General features: G+C 40.0%; 3 protein-coding genes and 1 non-coding gene across 4 annotated transcripts; 1 reads left to right on the forward strand and 3 right to left on the reverse strand.

Annotated features, from left to right (window-relative positions):
• Positions 1–854: 854 nt before the first annotated feature.
• Positions 855–936, forward strand: trnas-aga. Its single transcript has one exon. It is a non-coding gene; the product is annotated as a tRNA-Ser (tRNA).
• Positions 937–1,899: 963 nt separating this feature from the next.
• Positions 1,900–11,193, reverse strand: nol11 (nucleolar protein 11). Its single transcript, XM_044345887.1, has 18 exons — positions 11,010–11,193; positions 9,832–9,945; positions 9,214–9,270; positions 8,345–8,493; positions 7,942–7,999; positions 7,592–7,733; positions 7,083–7,289; positions 6,367–6,443; positions 5,863–5,986; positions 5,536–5,627; positions 5,016–5,081; positions 4,692–4,876; positions 3,990–4,115; positions 3,523–3,774; positions 3,226–3,304; positions 2,846–2,938; positions 2,253–2,360; positions 1,900–2,072 (listed from the first exon to the last, which is right to left on the reverse strand). Exons 1-18 carry the CDS (start codon positions 11,154–11,156, stop codon positions 1,959–1,961), a joined length of 2,190 nt encoding a protein of 729 aa, XP_044201822.1. The 5' UTR covers positions 11,157–11,193; the 3' UTR covers positions 1,900–1,958.
• A 1,194-nt stretch (positions 11,194–12,387) lies between these two features.
• Positions 12,388–17,976, reverse strand: LOC122979376 (beta-2-glycoprotein 1-like). Its single transcript, XM_044346761.1, has 9 exons — positions 17,791–17,976; positions 17,540–17,705; positions 16,551–16,727; positions 16,055–16,151; positions 15,506–15,582; positions 15,107–15,295; positions 14,080–14,259; positions 13,368–13,565; positions 12,388–12,553 (listed from the first exon to the last, which is right to left on the reverse strand). The coding sequence occupies exons 1-9, from the start codon at positions 17,881–17,883 to the stop codon at positions 12,489–12,491; spliced, it is 1,242 nt and encodes a 413-aa protein (XP_044202696.1). The 5' UTR covers positions 17,884–17,976; the 3' UTR covers positions 12,388–12,488.
• Positions 17,977–17,979: 3 nt separating this feature from the next.
• On the reverse strand, positions 17,980–20,913 carry LOC122979377 (transcription factor Adf-1-like). Its single transcript, XM_044346762.1, has 2 exons — positions 20,739–20,913; positions 17,980–20,050 (listed from the first exon to the last, which is right to left on the reverse strand). Exons 1-2 carry the CDS (start codon positions 20,872–20,874, stop codon positions 19,428–19,430), a joined length of 759 nt encoding a protein of 252 aa, XP_044202697.1. The 5' UTR covers positions 20,875–20,913; the 3' UTR covers positions 17,980–19,427.
• Positions 20,914–21,341: the final 428 nt, after the last annotated feature.

Raw genomic sequence — 21,341 nt, forward strand, 5'->3', positions numbered from 1 at the left:
AGTGCTATTTTTTTCTTCTCTAACTTGACGCAAGCAGGCCTCGGTGGACGCTGGGTCACGTGACTCACTATTCTACAATAGACGCAATTGCCATGCTAGTTCATAAAATTAGTTATCCGTGCAAACGCTTGTCCGCCAACAGTACTTCATTAGCGCTGGCTGATTGTGATGGCGGGTCGTAGTCGCAGGAGTGTCAAACATATGCAGTGAAACACATTATCGGCTCTGCGGCCATCGTCGTCACAGCAGAGCGAAGCGAGAAGATAAGCACACGTCCGACACTGAGCTCTATTATTATTAGTAGTAGTTGTAACGTACATGCACCTAAATAAGTCATGAGAAAAGTTAACAGCGCGCGCACAGTTCAGGTTTTAAAATAGCGTGAATGTGCGAACGGCTGTAATTATTTTATATTTAAATGCATCTTATATGTTGTTTTAAATTACTTTTTATTCATTAACAATGGAAACTGGCTCGATTTTCAGTCGTAATCCAGTTCAGTTTAAGGAGCAGAGTTCATCAAACCTGCGAAACGACTTATCGTAAGCACGTAGCCGCCCACGTTTGGCCAATTTGTGGCGATAGAGGTGCAGCACTGTGTCTCGTCTTTATTTAGTGTTACTTTCTCGGTTTGACTACATGATAAAAGTCAACTGTTCATTTTTCAGAATCGTTTTTGCTCTTTTTTTGTTAATTTGGCCAGCAAATCATAGAGCGGACAAAACACAGCACAAGTAGCTAGCTGCGGGCTAAACAGAAGGAAAGCTCTCCTTCTGACAGAATAACATTAACACCCAAACAATGAAGGCGTGTTTATAGTTTTATATTGGCACAGTTGCAGGATATGTTTATTGGTTGTCGTGGCCGAGTGGTTAAGGCGATGGACTAGAAATCCATTGGGGTCTCCCCGCGCAGGTTCGAATCCTGCCGACAACGACATGTTTTTTGTTTTTTGGTGGGGTTTGTATTATGAATTCACTTGAGGAGGGAAAACCACAATTGGTTAAAGCACATGGCGTATTGCTCATTCATTTCTGAGCTAAATGCTCAATATATAAAAATAACACTAGACATGTTTTATCATTGAAATAACTTGCTAAATGTTCCTCCTCCGCTGAAAAGACTGTTAACTGAACGTTGGATTAACTCTTTATAGTGCACTATGTATTTCTGCAGGTCATCTCATGCACGTATTTATCTTCATACAATTCCCCTCAAGACCCTCCCAGGTGAGTCAAAATGTTTCAGGTTTTAGAGTGACGAGTCACACCACAGTTGTTATTCTAAAAAAAATGTTTACTGAACCGGTTCAAAGGTGTATTGTACAAGGACCTAATAAAGTATTATATTATTAATAAAAGTTATTTAACTTTTGTCATCTGTCTCTTTGTCACTGTCCCGAACTATGACATGTGATATCTTTTAATAACAAAGAAAAGTCATACATGGATCCACAGTTTTCCCCATTCTTATGCATTCATGTCCTGACATAAAATACTTTTCTATGGAAAAACCCAGTTCAAGATCACAGCTGACAGATTTACAAATATTTAGTTTTTAGAACACATACAAGAAAAACAGCCCAAAAAAAAAAAACAAAAACAAAAATCAAACAGCCATTCACTCTGACAATGGCATTTTGCATGTATTTCACAAACCAATTATTAACTGGTACAAGAGTCATGCAAACCGTGTTATCTGAATAGATGAATTTTCATCAGCTTAAACAAGTTCAAACATGTTTCAAAGGCATCCGCAACTGACTCAATGCCAGAATTACATCAAGAATCGTTCTTATGTACATTAATTAAAACTAATGCATCTTGAGTTCTGGTGGTTGGCATCTCTGTAGAAAACATACCAGTTGGGACATGAATACAACCTAGAAACCACTTCAGGTGAAAAGTTGGAAAGAGACAATGTGCTCAATGTTTTATTAAAAGTACTCTGTACACAATCTAAAACAGCTCAATGACTTCGATGGAGTATTGTCCGACCTCCTTCTTCATCTTCATCTTATTGAGCTCTTGGAGGCTGCTCTCGATCTTCCCGAGCTCAGAAAACAGTCTCACCTGAGGACACAAGAGGGCATCTTAGTTTCTACACAACTATATTATCAGTCACACCAAATGGTTATTGATAGTTTTTACAAATTATCTGTTGAAAATGTTTAGCTTATTTATACTATTTTTTTCCCAGAATATTAATCCAACATGAAGCCGCTTACAAACTGGACCGAAGGGAAGACTCACCTGAGACTTTACAAAGCTGTGGAGGTTCAGCAGTAGACCTTTGGCCTCTGGAGTCATCACTAGCACTGTGAAATGGGCGTCCAACAACAAGCATACCCAGTCCATGATCTACAATCAAACACAGAGTTATTCATTCAATTATTTTCATACTGGAGTGCCTTTTTGTCCAACTTTTGTGATAAACAATTCACTGACAAAGTACAACTATTATTGCTGGGATGATCTTGGGGAAATTCTGTACATCATGATGTCACTGCTTTTTACATGTTTGTCCCCTCTCTATCATTACTTTCAAATAAAGACGTTTCAATATATTTTTAAAAAATACTGCAGAAACTAAACAATGATTTTTGAGATCAATGATGTTGATGAGACTTTGGCAGATAAGATCACACTTAGCACAAAATGTTTTGTGTCCCCAAGTAGCTGTATCTTTAACTCCATCTCTTCACACTAAACTGAATTCAGACCACACATAGTTCAGGTCAAAATATGAGTCTGACCGAGTCACACTTATCACTTAATGTGTCCTGGTGAGACAGAATGAAGCTGCGCTGATGTGATGTGTAACTATCCTAGTTACTGATACAGACCTGAGTCAGACTCGGTGATCTCAATCCGTGCATCTGTGGGAAAGCATCTTGGGAATATTTTAGGTAGAGGAACTGCAAGTACTGGAGGAAAAGCTGATTTGGAAGAGAGATTTTGGAAGAGAGAGAAAATTAAATAAACGCAGGTTTTTGAAGCAGCTATTGTTGGATAAAGAACAGATCATGAGATGAAGTATCATAAAATTAACAAGATCGACTATAATTATTTACTAGTTTAATGTGAATAGAAATAGTAAAACAGATCACAGTCAGACACTATGGATAAAACCTGAGAACTACAGATCTATAAATTGTATGGAATTGTGCTGCTGTGGAACATGAACTGAGTGCTTCCAGGTTTTATTTTAGAGATGATTACTTACAATAACGTTCTGAGAGGAGAGGTCTTTTAGGTGTGGGAGGAGGTAAGAGTCGCTGTACGCCGTCTGCAGGACCTCATTTCTATGCGGGTTGAGTTAAGATGTCATACTTTCACATTTCTTTCCTACTTCATTCAAACAGTTTGCTACAACACTATGAAATTACAACATAAAGCTTGATAATCATACGCAAGATGTGTGGCGATTGAGGACGTGAGGTATGAAAACAGTTGAATGTGAATAGCTGCATCACAGTGATTAACTACATGGTGAACATGGTATGTCTCAACGGAAGGATACAGCAGAACAGCCTTGTGTTTTCCCACTGGACAGATCTGTTCTGGTGGAGTTGAGGTCTTCTCCTTGTCTTCCGCTCGGGTCTTTGTGACAGCTCCACCTCCGCTGAGAGCGTCTGAGCGGTCCTCCTCGATGGAGGCGGGGCTAAAGCCGTTCTGCATGCCGAGATGGCCGTGCTCCCTGGAGACGAGAGTGTCCATGAAAGAGACGCTGTCAGGGTCCAGGCTCGCTTTGTCTGCGTCTACGTCTGGCATACTGCAGGACAAAAAGGGAGAACAACAGACTGTTTTATATATCGCACGATAAGTCGATATATGGACATGAAATATAGTGATAGTGTTGATAATTACTACCCAGTGGTTGTATCAAAAGGACACGGTGGCATCAACTCATGTCCAGGTTACAGTGGTCATTGAGGGAGTCGTTCACCTCAAAACATCAGTTGACATTATGTTGAATTTGGGTTTTACCTGATAAAGGCCTTGAGGCAGGCGCAGGTCACAGCTTCTGGGATGTCAGGGAAGAACTGCAAGCACAGCTGACACAGGAAGTAATCCTTCTTCTCCAGGGCCAGCAGCACAAGGTCAGGACACACACTGTTGAAGGTCACCATGGTAAATGATCAGTCGATAGATACGACAGTGGTTGATTTATTCTACCAGTATGCGGTGATGAGATTTGGGTCACTTGAACCATGTTTTCCGCATCAATGTCGGAATGAGTTATATTATTAGATGTGCGTTCAAATGCACATGTTCTGGTATTTCAGATGTACAGAAATACATTCTGCAGACAAAAAGGTTATGATCATATACAAAATTCTGCTGTTAAGCCCCCATAAAAGACACTGTAGCTCTTTTTTGACCTGATGTCACTATCACCACCTTTCAGGATGTCATGTAACATTCATTCTTTGGTTAGGAACACGTATCCACCCGGCAAGGACACATTCTTACATTTCACATTTACATTTTGTAATTTGGCAGATGCTTTTATCCGAAGCGACTCCAAAAGAGCTGTGCTACAAACTCTCAAGCATGAGTGCAATGAGAAAGAGGATCCTTCACAGTACTGTCAGGTGGAGAAAGTATGGTGGAGGACTTGTGTTTATGGTCTTTCTAGGAAAAAAACAAACAAAACAAATCCTGAACCTGCTGCCCTGCCTTACTGACCTGTGGCAGAGGCACTGCGTGTGCACTAGCTGTGCCAGGGTGCTCGGGGTGTAGAAGGCTGGATCAGCTAGGCTACGCGACACAAGGGACGATGCCAGCTGCCCCACTGAGAGCTGCAAGTCCTGGATGTCTGCCCTGGAAAACAGGCCCTCCACCTCTTTCTGGACCTCTTCTACCGGTGCTGTCTACATTGAGAAAACAAAATATTTTGTTAAAATATGACATTTTCAGAATTCTTTGGTATAGTTTTTGTCAACCTTATATAATTAACAGAAGTTTTTTTTTAGTGGGAGAATGTAGATTCATGAAAAATCTCATTTCTACCTTGATGAGCTCCAGGACTTGATCCGTTGTTAAAGCAGGAGCTGATTGGGTCTTACGGTTTGTTCTCTGTATGGAAAGACGGAAGAGTCACATTAAAAGTTGTGTCACATTGCAACAGCAACTGGTGCTATTAAAGTTCTAATGGTGGGTGTTGTTGAGCTGACTGGTTTGTTCAGACGGACTTCTATACAAATGGATTTAGGTTGCCAACATAGATAAAACTACAAATAAAGTAACAAACTCTTCATTATAGAACGTCCCCCTTGCCATAAAACATAATTTTGTATATTTTGTAAATGATGCACTACCATTTCAGGCAGCGACTACTGTAAATCATCATTTCAAGAATGATGAATGATGATGAAAAAGATCTTTGATATACTGCCGGTCCGGGAAACACTGCAAGAGTTTTCAAGTCAACAACGTTAAGGATGAATGCGTCAGCAATTCAAGCAGCCTGGCCTGGCTGTATCTCAGCATTTTGCCTTGAAAAGTCACTTAAAATAGTTCGCCAACATACCGTCTTCCTGGTCTCCACTGTCCTAGAGGGCTGAGCTTTCTCTCCGTGAAGAATGTTATTCCAAGATGGTACAGAAGCTGGAGCTTTGGACTCTGTAGAAGATAGAAAAACACATTGTATTGAAAGATCACAAGAGTTTTCCGTGTTGAATCGGAGCTACGCTGTCAGAGAGAATAACAGAATACAAGACTGAAGGTACAAGTATATTATACACTGTTACTGCAATAATTATGTAATGCTAAATCAGTGTAACATTTTTTTCTTATGTTTGTTGTTTCTCTTGTGAAGTTGCATAAAATTATTACTACAGCAGCTGTTTTAGCTCACCTTCAGTTCTGGCCTGCCTCAGTTTTCCCAGAGCAGATGCAAGGGAAGATTTGGGGCACTCGTATGGAATAACAGACAGGGTTTTCCCATGTGGAATGAATAATTTGCTGGAGTAACTCCATAGCTAAAAATCAGAGGGAAAAGGAAATCATTACAAACAAGAATTAATGGTGCGAGTCAGTAAACGAGTTGCATCTATTTATATGGGTGATTTCAAGATTGTAAACTGCTATAAAGTTGTGAGTAGGGACCGTGAGCCCTGTCACAGTGGAGAGCAGACACGATGCTGTACCAAAGTCATACAGTCCTCCATCAGCACTCAGCAGCTGGAAGGACAGGGAACATTGGCCTGCAGTCATAATAACAATAACGTCTTATGCCTACTTCAAGCAACAAGCAACAAGCTATGACTGCTTGCATGTCTAAAAGTACTTTAACAGTAATTGTCCCACAAACAGAAATATTAGAGAGCAATCAGCTTGGTTGGTTAATTTGCATTCTTACCTGTCCGTAGATTTTACCCGCTATTTCTTTTCCTGCCTGAAGCGTCTGGAAATTGGTGTTCCAGATGCAGAGAAAGTCTGAAAAATCAAAGACAGAGAGCCATTCAGGACCACAGATCAGATGCTGGAGTCACATTGCGTCAAGTCATCCTTCTGAAGACAAGGCCCATATGTCAGCATGAACATAACTGAAGGAGTAAATATTACAGCATATAAATTCATTTTAATTATTTCCCCGCAGCACAAGACGCGGATGGATCAACAGGTCAGTCAGTCTTATCAGTCATCAGTTTTTAAAATTCAAAATAGACTATTAGTTTGTATTAGATGATTGTCCCAATATTACTACTGTGTGAAAATATTGCCAAAATAATTAAAAAAAAAAAACAACCTTACTCAAGACTGACCAAATAGAGTTTTATTTGCGCTTTATTTGTTAAATTTAATGTGATGTATGTGAAGTTGAATTTTTGTACAATGCCAACAAAATATTTTTGAACAGACTAAAAGCCTGCAACAGGCTAAGCAAGACGGAAAGGACAGCAAAATAACCTAATGGAAGTAATATATACAGTAATATAGTACAGCTGCTCCATTCCTTTTAACATAATGATGAACAATAATTATACAACTTCCTCAAAGAACACGTTTTGACTTGTGACTACTACTAATATAATCGTGACTTTGTCTGAGGCAGCATAATTAAACATTAGTTACCTTTACCAGCTCCAGCCGAGGGGTGTGGAACACCCACGACAGCCACATGGGCTTCATCCAAGACCAGGGCCGATGCCGCCTCCAGCAGGCCCTCACCGACAGGAAGACCCAACAGCAGGCTACGGGGCAACGGAAGAGCCTGGGCCCCCTCGTCAGCCCCCAGGCCCCGCACAGAGACTACACTCTGGTACACGTGACCATTGGGGTCTGGGTGGCAGGAAAGGTTTATTTATTTTTGAAACACATGGGTTTGGAGTTTGGGGCTTTTCTGCCCCTAGTGGTCATGACAATGTCTGCATACAATCAACACAATTAACCAGGATATCCTTCACTTCTCTCTGCAATAATGCTGAAATGCATTATGGGTGCCGTGTCCATGGCTGAGCTCCATTAGTCGTGCCACTGTGCCAAATTTAAACAGAGCGGAAACCGTACCGATCCTGTACAAGCTGGCACTGTGCTGTCAAACGCTGATGCTAAAAATATTTTCACAGGAAATTCAGACTTACAGAGATAGAGCAGACGGATGTGTTTATCCCTGTAGGAGGCGGAGAAGCTGAGCGGGGAGAGACCGGGCTCCTCTCTCTCCAGCCGGTACCTCTGTAGGGTGTTGGGGTTCAGTCTCTGCAGGTAGAGGAAATGATCTCCTTTCTGTGGGGAGACATTGACAGCCATTGGAGGCAAACAAGCTGTTAGAAATACCAGTAACTAAGAGTAGATGCACACATGTCCGTGGTGTAAACAAGGGCAGACAAAATCCGTTATCAGTAAATGGGTTATAAAATTCACGTCATTCAGGTGCATTTCCATGTGAGTGCTTGTGTCTTAAATTAAAACCAGACGATTCAAATAATGTTACCTGTTCAGTTGTGAAAATGACAAACTGCTGTGTCTCAGCCACTACGGTGATGCTCCACCTAAAGGCAAAAAGAATTATCAACACGCCACAAGAGACACCAAATCCAACAAACAGAGAACTAGCGATCATTCATTGTAAGAAATGTCTGTACACATTTGTACTTGTCACCCTTCATCTAGAGATAAGCTGCCATAGTATTCCCGCACATACACCCCTTCCACCAATCCTCATGCACATTTACTGTCTAGCATCTCTATCACTGTATTAAGTCTGTACAACACAGCTGGAAGATGTAGCCTCATAACACGTCAAAGCTTGACGCCTCTTGGGAAAGATTCTGACCTCGGTCTAATACCGATCATGAATCAGTGGATTCGCTGGAGCAGTGAGGCATGTTACCGACCTGATGGCCTCTTCTTGAGCCAGCACTTCCTCTATAGACTGCTGGGGAGCAGAAAGGAGAGAGTCAAGGAGTCTCACAGCTCCTCTCTGGAACAAGGCCACAGGCTCTCCTCCTGGTACACAGTGGACTCTCCAGACATCTGATGACACCTAGAGAGAATATATAGGAGGAAAATATGTTTCCAGTTTTGTAAAGAGGAGGGCGGCACTTAATGGTAATTTAGTTTGGGTACTCGGACACAGAATTCTCAGATTAAAAGGACTTTCTAAAATAAATTCATAATTCAACTTTAGTGGTAAATGTGGTGGTATTCTAAATAGAGATTACAGCCAACAAATTACCAAATTGGAAATAAATATCACTGCACAAAAAAACTGACTGCAGAAGTATTTAAGGGGCCTTTTAGAACAGGAATAAAGGATTGCATTAAGTACCAGGTCACCACCAGTTACCTCATCAGAGTATTCTGTTTCTATCACAGAAAATATTGAGATTGTCAAAGTGTTTCACAGAGTGAATAAAACAATCCACCCTTGTGTGTTTGATTTATTCGCCTTCATAGATGCTTCAAACAAAGTAGAGTGTACAAACTTGTCATCTGATCTCTTGCTAATGTGTTTGAACTCAAGTTGTACACAGAAAAAAAAGGGACAGGAATAGTTGTGGGAAGAGTGATGAATGAAGGAGAGCTTGTGAAAGAAGTTTAAACTCTGCCTCACCGTCACAGCTCAACCTCAGACTGTCTGTTTTTAATATGTGAAGCTCTCATAGAAGAGCTACAAAAACTGAACTTTTTGAAAGATCAATCGCTTTGTTAGAAGCACCCTACGGCATTATGAGAAGAGCTGAAGAGCCACGTTCACACTTACAGTTGCTTTGAAGGCCTTATCTAAGATTATGTCTTCTTCCTTCCAAATTCGGATCACCTGAAAAACAAAACAAACGTTATTAAACATTATTTTGTGACAGACGTTTTTGAAAGGTAGGATCTACATAGACATCTAGAGAATAAACAGAGTATGACAGAGTAAGATAAATTAGTTTATTAAGAACAACATAACTCATACGGGGGGGAAACCTTAGAAAGGAGCTGAAGTTGTGTGGAATATCAGGTTAACCATATGGACGAGACTAATGAAATACTGTCTGTTACCTAGCAGTAGTAGAAATCATGCAAAACAACATAATAATCTTACAAACAGTTAACACTAAGTTCATTGAAAAAGTTTCAGTTTTGTTTTTGTTTTTTCATAAACGCTGTGCCGACATTAGTGGGAGTTCACTGCCTTCTTTAACTGTATGGAATAGGAAAGTGAACAACAGAATTGTTTACTTGAGGTGAGAATTGTGTCGCGTTCATTTTTGCTGTATTTTGAGCCGACAGCAAGCCTGTCAGCGACCAAAACAAAGTACTAGAAACTAAATTATAAAACATCTGTGTGCTTGTCTCCATGTTATCACTGCAAAAAAAATGGCTGACAGTCTACCTTGTTGTCTGTGACCGCCACATATTCCTTGGTCTGCGAGTTGTAGACTGTTGAACAGGTCAGAGTCTGTCCTTGTTTCACTGTCCAACTGCCCAGCGGCTTCTGGTCTGAAACCTGCCAGAACCACAAAAACACAAGAATAGGACCAGTTAATAACATCACAGACTCTTAACAAGAATCACAACACAGTCTCTCTTCAACTATATCTGCACTAGTTAATGCATTAATTAACACAAAGTAGTAGTTTGAGTTATTTCAACATGTTAGCTGATCTAAGCTATTTTGAAAGTCGGCACTTAAGGAAAGGAGCTGCTTAGTGAATAAGCGATATATGCAGCTGTATAAAATATATAATTACATTCACACATATATAGCTGATCTGTACTGTTATCAAACTGGACTTTACATTTCACACCCCTCATTTCATCCCTGCACTTTCATATATTTCATCAAAATGGACTTAACATTGTACATCGCATTCAACCTCCACTGTTATATAATTTCAATTATTTATTGCATATGTCACATTTTATTTTCGCTCTTGTCACCGTCATGTATTTCACACACTTCATTTCTTTGCCGATAGCACAGTCCGTATTTCCTTTGTACGATCGATATTTCATTTCAAGTTTTATATCCCATTTCAAAACTATTACTATTCCATTCTGTAAATTGATTTTGACATTTTCATAAATTTTAATATTACCTAAACCATTAAATATTACCTCATTATCATTATTATTACCGTACTCTTGTTCTATTTGTATTCCTCTATGTTGCGGTTCAAACGCCAACACTCATTCTTTGTTTGCTGCGTACTTGCTAATAAAGAAATCCGATCCTGAGATGCAGCAGAGACAAGTAAACTAAAGCCATCATGAGCAGCAGTGTGTGCTTGTCTTGCTGTGGATAAAGCGGGCATTAGCTAACACTTGCCTGATTTGTATACTAGCCTGATCTCTACTCCAATCTACGCGACTCTTCCTGTCGATTTTCACAGAAAAGGGTCTCACAGTTCTGTCAAAGCCAGTTAAAGTATCTGTCTCATCTATTCTTTGAGTTTCTGTCACTGTTGCTGAGAAGAGCCGAGGATGCCAACACGAGTTGTGCAGGTCGACCTGATCAGCTGGCCCAGGTTAGGAGAGCCTCCTTAAAAACACACGCGCGCTAAACGTTACCTTGTACAGGGTCACGGATCTGGTTGAGTCGGTGACGACGACATGGTCGCTGTCTCTCTCCGCCTCGATGCCCTGAATGCCTGAATTTGACAGATTTTGAGCTGGAACAAGTCCGCACAACGTGTAGCCCTCATACAGCGCGGCCATGCTGGACGAGAAGAACGTGGAACTCGTGTGCTCTCGCGAGAATAGAAGAAGCGACAGCGGGACGTTAGTGTTGTGCTGTATTGGAGGGGGGCGCTGCTGTGACAAGAAGACCTGTTCCGCTGCAACCCATAGCTGTGCATTAAAGAGCAGGTTCACGATTTTTCAAGTGTGTCTTAAAACAACAGTCAGGTGCCCACATCAACACTGAAAGAGGTTTTGCTCGCTGTAATCATTCCTCCTGTTCGTACTGGCTATTAAAAGATCCCCTTAAAATGCGCTTGTTGTGATGGGGACTAAAATCCATAGTGTGTCCACACAGTCATTTTTTGCAAAAATGCATTCAAAAGTTTATGTAAAGCTTATATGAGGCTTCAGCAGTCCGAGTTAGTCATATCAAGGATATCTGACACATTTACAGTCTTTTTAGCATCAAATTCCCTCTTTGTGTTTCCTCAGACAGTGTTTCCCTGTTGAGCTGCGGTGGAAGTATAGTAACAAAAAGAGGAACTTTGGCACTAAAACTTGGGCTTCCTATTAGCTTCAGATAAACTTTTAAATACATTTTGGCACAGAAGGAGGCTCATGGATTTTGTCCCCCATCACTTACATTGTAAGTACATTATGTAGGGATCTTCTAATGGTCTGTATGAACAGGAGGAATGATTGTGGAAAGAAAAACATGTGTCAGTGTTCATTTGGGCACCAGACTGTTGTTTTAAGACTCACTTTTAGAAATTGTGAAGCCGTCCTTTAAGGTTGTTAAACTCATCTTGTGCCACACCGTTTGTGCCATTTAAGCAAATGGAAATATTCTAGATTTCGTGATGTATTGTGCCTCATTTTAGGCATATTTCCCCAAAATTCAGTCTGACACAATGCTATTGGATCACTACATCTGGTAATTCAAACCAACTCCTCCAAAAGACATCTATCATCTATTTCATTCATTGCAGTCTTGCTGTAAAAAAAATGATACTGATATTATGATAAAGACCTCACCAGTTTGCAAGAATGCCTCATTACTTTGTGCTTGTAGGAAGTTGTGGACGCATTTAATAAATTAACATAGTGCCATACATCATATATTGTATTTGGCCTCTTTTAAAGTTGACTTGTCTTAGTGAATCATCAACAGAAACTGAGGTAGCAAAACAATATAACCTCTCAATCAGGACTCAGTCAGATAAAATCATGTCTGAAATGTGTTGGAATACAAGAAGAAGAAGACAGCTTGAATCAGACCATTTTCTTTAATTTTAAAGACCAGAACACCAGCATCCATTACATACTGGAAAGGTTTAATAATCATCAGAGAAGGGATCTGCTGCTGTTTCAGCACTGTGTGATTTCTGATGGAAGCGAACGTGATTGTAAGGTGTATTTACTCTTGCTGGGCTCTAGAAAATAGACAGACACACACAGAACAGGTTACAGTGTTTACATTTATTATGATAGAAGTAAAACAATGATCTGATATTCATCAACCCACAAAAAACTATGTTAGTGTTTTTATAACCTGAGGAATAGATCTCTTCGGAGTATTGCCCTGATGGTCACCTTGACATCCATGTGTCCTGCTATGGTTTGCTGTTTTCTCCACGTGGTTGGGTGATAATAGACTTGATCTCAGTGGGAAATTAGTACTTCTAGCATCTCTAAATGGTAAGTAACTTTAAGTTGCTACATGGCGAAGCCTGGTGATTATTTGTAGGAAACAGTCACTATGTAACCTATACTAACATTTCATTTTTTAAAGGTATGAACCCTTGTCATTGCAGTCTTCTTAATTTGGGTGACGGTAATCACCCACTGTAACTCAACATAGTGTGTGCAGAACCAGTGTTACAACAACACTATAAGTAAAAACTGTGAAAATCTGAACCAGGACAAATGGGGAAAATATATGTAGATGACAATGGTTTTGCTAAACCACCTGCTCTGCCCAGTGATACAGCAGTTTATTTATTTTACATGTTGTTGAATATTTCAATAAAAAATATCCAACTGTCAGTGAGTGAAACTGAGCCCAATTTCAACCCGCTCCCATGTCCAAGGTTTACCAGGTTTATTTTACTATTTGTTACTGAACATATGTTATTTAAAGTTGTTAAAACACGACAATGGAAATTTTGTTGTGTTATGTGTTATGTGTTCTGACTAATGGGTTGAATTTTTACATTATATCTTGCTTTTCAAAGAAATATGCCTTACCTTGAAAGCATTCTGGAATTTTGAGTGTTCCATCGATGCACTGCGTTGAAATTGCATAACCGCAATTCCTGGCCTCGTCCTTGCAATAGACTGAGACAATGTCCAAATGTGGGACACTGTTAGGACGCAGGTCTTCAACCCAGATTTTACGACCTTTGTATAATATCCTTCCTCTTTCTATGCCAATGCTGCAAGGAGCTGTAAGTCACAAGAAGAAGAAAGAACATTAAACAGGAGATACAGTGTTGTACAGTTTCTTTTTAAAGTATTCCTACGCAGGAAATTGGAAGTGCTTAGCTGCATTATATTTACCCAGCAAAATAACCTTGTTGTTTAGGTAGCAATACTAACACTGAAATTGAAAAATATTCCAACTCCACATGATGATGATGATGATGATGTTTGATTATTTGTTCAACATATATTCAAAAAACTTTATAAAATAATGAATCTATTTTCAGCACAAGGCAAATGTAGAAGCCTTACAATTACAATGTTAATATTCAAGCATTGCCTAATATATTTAGACCTCTCTAATAGTAAACATAGGAAATAATGACTCTTGGGATTGGAAGGGAATTGGGTTTTATAGTGATGGGATTGGCACCAGCAAATTACAGGACTGTGAACAGGAACATATAAACTGAGAAACACGTGAAGAGAAGTTCACTCTTATGCCACCGCATGAGTGTTACATCGGTCTAAGTCCTACCTTTGCAGGATGGCTTTTCAGACCAATGTCCATTTTGTTGGCAAACGATCTGGAAGCTTCCTTCCAGTACATAGTCTCCAGTGCAGCCATATCTCACTGTTTCCATGTAGTCGAAGTTTCTCTGCTCATCATTTGACATGTAGCCTCTGTCGATATTCTGTGGTGGAGGGCAGGTCACCACTGTAAAGGAGCAGTGTAGTCATTAAAGAGACGTACTACTTGAAAAGCAAGCTAGACTTAATGTTTTCTTTCTCTTGTCGCATATCAAAAAATTTACCAATTATTCTATGGTGCTGCAAGATGAAGAGAATTTGAAAATTCCTCTGAAGATGGTTAAGACCAAATTAGATAGAGTTGCATTTAATATTGTAGTAATGTGGTCTTTTGTCCTTTATCCCTCCTTTATCCTTCTCAGCTCCCACTGTTGCATTAATATGACTTCTAACTGGAGGAAAGTATTTTACTTTCCAACAGCGGAGTGAGAATGTGACTGTAGTATCAAATCACAAAACATATTCAGTCTCTTCTGTGTAAACGAAACATATTTTGTGGTTGTATTGGAATATTTTATCACATGGTTATGGAAAGTTTTTTTAGTTTCCCAACTGCTGAAAATGTAAATGCTGACTCTTCACTGTACTTATCATGCTCTCAGCAAAACGTGTGTCTGACAGCAGAAAAAAACCCTTTAGATGTCCACTGGATGACCCCAAATATCTCAGAGTCAGTACTACATTATTTGCTCAGAAGAAATGAAACAAAAATATGCAAAGTGCATCTGTTGATGATCATGTGATATGAACGAGGTTTGATGTGATATGAGCTTCCAGAACAGGACCTTTGGGTAAAAAATCAGAAATTTCCACAATATAATGCACATATTTGACTGATAGAATGCTAACATGTATTTTTGGCTTCTTTTTACGTATCCTACAGCAAAACCAAAGTAATTATTTTGATCAGCAGTATTCTTGCAGTACCATGATTGCTCTTATTACGACAGCTCCTGCTTCTCCAACCTCCATACCTTGACATTCAGGTGTCTTGCTCCAGCTGCCACTGACAGTGCACTCCGCTCTTGGGTTGCCAATGAGTGCGTATGGAGGCAGGCATCTGTACGTCACACTGTCACCATAATTAGTGGTGTTCCCGCTGATCCTCCTGTCATAAATTATCATCCCATTCTTTGGGATTGGAGCAAGACCACAGGTCACAGCTAGAGAGACAGAATATGTACATTACTATTTATGTTTTTACTATATATATATATATATATATATGTATTGGAATGGCCTTGTCTCAGGCTCAGAGACTGATTTCCACAATTGTGTGACTGTCTTCCTAGACCCTGTACCAGAGAATCTTTATACTGTATGTTTTATGCTTTTCATTATTTTCCTGGTCTGAGGAAGGATGGATTACATACACTTGCAGACAGGGACTGTTGTGCTCCATGTTCCATTGGCTAGACATACAGCAGTGCTGGCTCCAATCAATGTGTACCTGTGCAGAACAGCCACATCATTAGTCAGTTTATGCTTAGATTGCAAATAAATCGACAAAACATGTGGTGATGAAGTCAAACCAGCTTAAATGCATTTGAACCAAATGTTGATGGGTCAGCAGAACATGTGCGGCCACACAAATTAATAATACCAAATTTACCAACCTTTTCCAGCACTAAATTTTTATGGTTTTATGGTTAACTTCTCAAGGGATATTGTTAGTGGTCCACAGTGTAGTTAACATACCTATACAGGACTATTTACTGGATTATTTGCACATCAAAAATACCACCAATTTGTTAAGAAGAGCAAAGTAGCTGAGAGAGCAAACAACACAATTTGGCTTCAAACTGCAATTCAGACACAATCAGCAGCCTCTGTGTCTCCTTTTTAAGCATACCAGGGAGTCACGTCGCTCTATCAGAACGACATGTCACACAATGGAAATAAACACAATGTTCTTGTTTTACCCCTCATAACATGTATAGTCGATTGTATTCTGGTACACAGTATCCTCATAGTACAGTTCTCCATTGGGCAGCAGATCAGGATACGGACACCGTTTCGCTACAAGAGAGAATAAAGTTGAGAGCATGTGTACGTTTGTGCTGTTCAGTTAAGTTACAACACACAGACAAGTTTGTTGTGAATATACCTCTTCATAAACTGCAGCATAAAAGACAAATCTGCACAATGTGTATAAAAGTTGCAGTATGTGCTTATCTACGTATTTAGAATGCAAGTAATGTGAATCTGGACTTGCTTCACATTGCTTCATAAAAAAATCTTCAGAAGGTGGTTAAACAGAATTAAAAATAGGAAAATAGGAATACCACTGCAACTATATAGTATAACATATGTGATAATTAAATGTGATTGTAATGATTAAAATGAAGTTACTAAAGTTTACTTAAAAATGCTGTTTTATAGAAACCCTCAGTTCTTACTAAAGTAATGGGGACCCACGTATGCATTGGAGTTTGGTTTTTGTCCATTCTCCGCTGGCGGCACAAACAATCTTGCGAGGGCCCGACACCGGGGTGTATCCCTGTTTACAGGACAGTGCTAACTCTGCACCGGGGCTAAAGTACCTCTGGAGTCCTTCCAATTCAATGTTGGCAGCCAGTACAGGCCTGGAACATACTGCAAGGACAAATGGATTTGGTGAGAATTAAGTATAAACTCTCAAGTTCCTTGAAAATGATTCATTCAAGTCCAAACCCTGTTATAATAAAACAAGCTAATTAACATCTCAGTTATTGGTATAAGAATGAATAATTTACTCTAACGTTCACATGCAATGAAGTATGTAGTCATGTGCTGACCTGAAGAGTTTAGTTATATATTCTACTTGTTATTATATAATTATGCTGTTTCTTATCTGACAACAAACCAAATATTTAATGTGCAACTAAGCAATACTAACTGGAAGATGATTAATCTTAAGGAGTGTAACCAGGGCTGTATTTTAATAGGAAATATGGCCCACTCTTCCTAAAACACCTTAAATTCTATTGCATGTTACTGTCAGCCATTTAAACAGGAAACTAAGTATTAATTTGAAAAAACAGGACACTTACAACTAAACATTCAGTCATTTCCAATTAATTTCCTTTTAACATTTTCAGAGGTTTGGCAACATTTAGAGAGAAATCATTATTAAAGAACGCAAGTATTTCTATTTCTGCCACTGAGTTTCAATATAGATGACAAAAAAAAAAGTTCAGAACATCTTTAAAAGTGCAATTTCACACAAAATAACTTCCTTTTATCGCTGTACTCAAAGCTAAACATGATCATTACTATTTAAAAAAGATGCCTTTAGAACCTGTGACTTGTAAAATATAGAGATTACCAGATGCTAAAGCCATAAAAAACAATGTAGAAAGTAAATATGCATGTATGCAGTTTATGCAGCAATACATCAAATAAATCCCAGTAATAATAGCAAATACCATTGTCTTGTTCTGAGGTCACGGTGGTAAAAAACACAAATGGACATAGCAGCAGCAAAGTCAGAATGCATTCCATCCTTTGTAGAAATGCACAGATGTTCCTTGGTTCTTTGTTCTCTGGTTCAACTACTGATTCTCTGTCCCCTCGGTCACAGTTTGTGTTCCTCTAAAAGCAAACAGATAACAGAGGCATGAAGTAACTCCTCACTGCTGATTCTTGTTTTTATTTTTGGCTTTTTTTTTTTTTTTACCGTTTGCCCTCCATTTGCAATCCATGTCACATTTTCCTGGAAGTGAAGTTTCAGCAGTGGACTTTCCGTTGTTGTTGCAATATTATGAAACATCCCATTTAGACTCTTGCTCAACACCTCCTATTGTTTAACATAAATTATGTTACGGGTCAAATTGGCTTGTTTAAATACACACTAACACACACGTAATCAGTTAAAATATGTAAAATTTTATTATGGCTTGAGAGAATTTACAAAGAAGTAATATAAGATTTTACATTGTATTTAACAAAAACATGGCATTTTGATAATTCTTCCATTAATGTAATGCAGAGATTGTCACTTTCTCTGTATGGTCTTACATTTTCTTATATTTTGTAAGTCCCCTCATGTCTTCATTATTCCCTGCATGATGCATTTGCTTCTTTCATATGTATTTCCTGCACTTTACACATGGTGCTGGCTTTACTGTCTTTTTGACGAGGGACATATACACAAGTATAAAAGAAAAGGCTGATGTCTCTGAATGATCCACATGTACATTTGCCTACATGCAAGCTTGTGTTTCAGCCTTTCAGTCTTCTCTGGGTTATTTTTCACCCTGTGTCTTTGGCAAAACCTGTTGCAGCACATACAAGAGTCTGACTGGTCATTTCTAGCCAAGCTAGCGGCATGACTCTATGGATGGCCATGTCAGTCAGTTGGTCGTTCCGTCCACCACTTTGGTCCAGATTAAAATATCTCAATAACTTTGGGATGAATTGCCCTGCAATTGTGTAGTGACATTCATTGTCCCCAGAGGATGAAGCCCACTAGCTTTGGTGAGCCTCTGACTTTTCCTTTAGCACCACCAGTAGGTTGACATTTTTGACTTTATTGAAATGTGTTTCAGACATTCATGTTCCCTTCAGGTTGAACTGTGATTGCTTTGGTGACCCCCTTTACTTTTCATCCAGATCAACCACCAGGTCAAAGTTTCAATGAATACTTTGCTTTATGACAAAATACCCATCAGTCTCAGCTGTACTTTGTGATTAGAGCTAATTAGTGTGTTAACACGCTAAAATAAGATGGTGAACATAATAAACACCCTTCCTCGGCATGTTAGTATGCTGATCTTAGCATTTAGCATTGCAGCCTCACAGAGCAGCTACCATGGCTGAAGACTCTTAACTAGCATTCAGACCGAAAACAATAGTGTGGCAGAATAATGCATGGGATCAGTGTTGGTGTGAGTGTGTCACCACAGGGCCCAGTTGTGTGATGTCGTGCTTTGAAGTTTAACTCTCGACCCTGCCCCCTTTTCTTTAATTTTTCTGCCCACAAACCTGAACAGTGGAAACAGACAGAAGAAAGCTACTAGCTATTGCTATTTCACATCAATAACTACAAGCCTAATGTAGACGTCATAGTTGCATACATGATGTAGAACAAGCAAGGACACAGGTCGGATAACACCGTGGCCTGGTTCATGAACTCCCCTTGTATATCCCAAGGACATCAAGGAGCTGCGGAACTTCCCTAATTGCACTGGAGTCATGGATGGCAAACATTTTATCCAGGCTATCGAAAGTTCAGGATCAATTACAAGGTGCCCACTCATGGAAGTGGATGATGGTCATTGTTTGTTACAGCAAGAGAGTGATGTAGGTGTTCAGTCAAACTCCGTCTTTGGCCAAGCTTTCAAGACTCGAGGGCTCTGCTTGCCCCGGGATCAACTTCTCCCCAAACTCGACCTCATACAGTAACTGCTCTATACGGCATCTTGCCAGTCGTCTCCTTACAGGAGAAAGGCGCCTCAGTGTGGCTGCTAGGCTCAATCCGAAGAGTGCCTGCTCATCATAGCGGTGTGATATAGTATTTATTGCATGTGCCTCAGTGTCAGCGCGCTCTGTCCGCGCTCTCTTGGGCCGAGGTCGGATCCTTCTGTGCAGCGGGGTGCCAGGGCTGGGCCCCGAAGAACCAGGTGCGGGTAGGCTGGGGCTCTCAAGGGGCGTTGCGAGGTCTGATGTAGCTGGGCTGCAGGATACTTCAGCATCACTCTGCATGGGACTTGGTTCTTCTTGAGAGAGACTGTCCACATCTGTAGATCCCATGCAGATCTTCTTGGAGCATGTAGATTTCTCCTGGATGTAGGGATTGAGGAACCGAAGCAGGGGCATGAACCTCCACACCTTTTTGTGCTCTGCAGCAGATCCGCTTCGACGCTCTTTTTCATTGTGTGTGTGTTCCTTCCTGTATCGGTCTCTCAGACTTCTCCACCGTCTCTTTGCGTCCTCCTCTACATGTAAAACAAACACAGAAACAGAAATAATTCTAGGAGGAACAGTCCAAACAGACACAGCCACAGTGAGATGTTTGATGAAGAGCTGCAGACAACGGGCTCTTACTGCAAACAGTACACCTCCAGCAGGTAAACAACTTCTTTTACCTGCCCTGATGTGTGATGGAAAAACACTGGCAGTGTGCCGGTGTTACACCATATCTGGTGACCCATCAGATTCTGGTGACCCATCAGATACGGTGCATCACCTGCACGGTTCACAATGGATGTAAACATTACACAATACAAGTCTCCTCTGAGTTTTGGTCGGGTATTTTGGTAATATAAAAGGACATGTGGTTTGTGGTTGTGGTGTGTTTATAACGGCTGCACAACAACTAGTGTGAGTGTCCACAACATACGAGTGAAGCATAAACCACTGGAAGAAGTCTTCGTCGTGTTTTGGTTAGCCATGATGCTAACAGAGGCTGCTACTGTCCGCAAATTAACATTTAAAAGACACATCTGCTTTCCATAGATGAAAGGGATAGGTGGCGTGTTGTTGTGGTGTGTCTTCAACTGTTGAATTCAAACGAAACACAACACAAATGACTCTCTCCGTTGTGTTTTGATTAGCCCTTCATGAGTGAGCCCAGCTAACTAACAGTAACGTTACAGTCTAGATGGCAAAACTACAAATACTGACCAGAAATTCCGAGTTGAAAACCGATAAAGCGCCAAGCGACTGCACGGCGACCTATGTCTCTATACTCTCTCACGGCAGGGTTGTACAACTCTGGAAAGGTGGTTACGGCAGCAATGAGTCTCTCTTCCATGTTCATTGTGCCTTCTGTAAAAACTACACAATTCTTCTTCTTCTTCTTTTTCTTCTTCTTTTTCTTCTTCTTCGGGTTTTATTGGCGGTGGCGAACTAGCTTGCAGGATCTTTACCGCCACCTGCTGGACTGGAGTGTGAGGCAGCAGTAGATTGGCGGGCAAAAAAAAAATCTCATCTATACCTGTTTCTGTTATTTCCATACCTGTTTGATAAAATACTACGTACTTTCCATGATGCCTTTCCCAGCAGACTCTCTATTGTAATACATACTATGTTTTTCTTCCTTTAGTGCTGATATTAGCTTCTCTCTCTCTCTCTCTCTCTCTCTCTCTCTCTCTCTCTCTCTCTCTCTCTCTATACTTTATATATACATACAAATATACATTATATTCATTGCACATTGGTGAAATGCGGTATTGCACAGGTGATGAGTAGATAAAATGTGCTGTATCAGTATTTATCACGTAAATG

Source organism: Thunnus albacares, chromosome 3, assembly GCF_914725855.1.
Source record: "Thunnus albacares chromosome 3, fThuAlb1.1, whole genome shotgun sequence".
NCBI classification, from domain to species: domain Eukaryota; kingdom Metazoa; phylum Chordata; class Actinopteri; order Scombriformes; family Scombridae; genus Thunnus; species Thunnus albacares.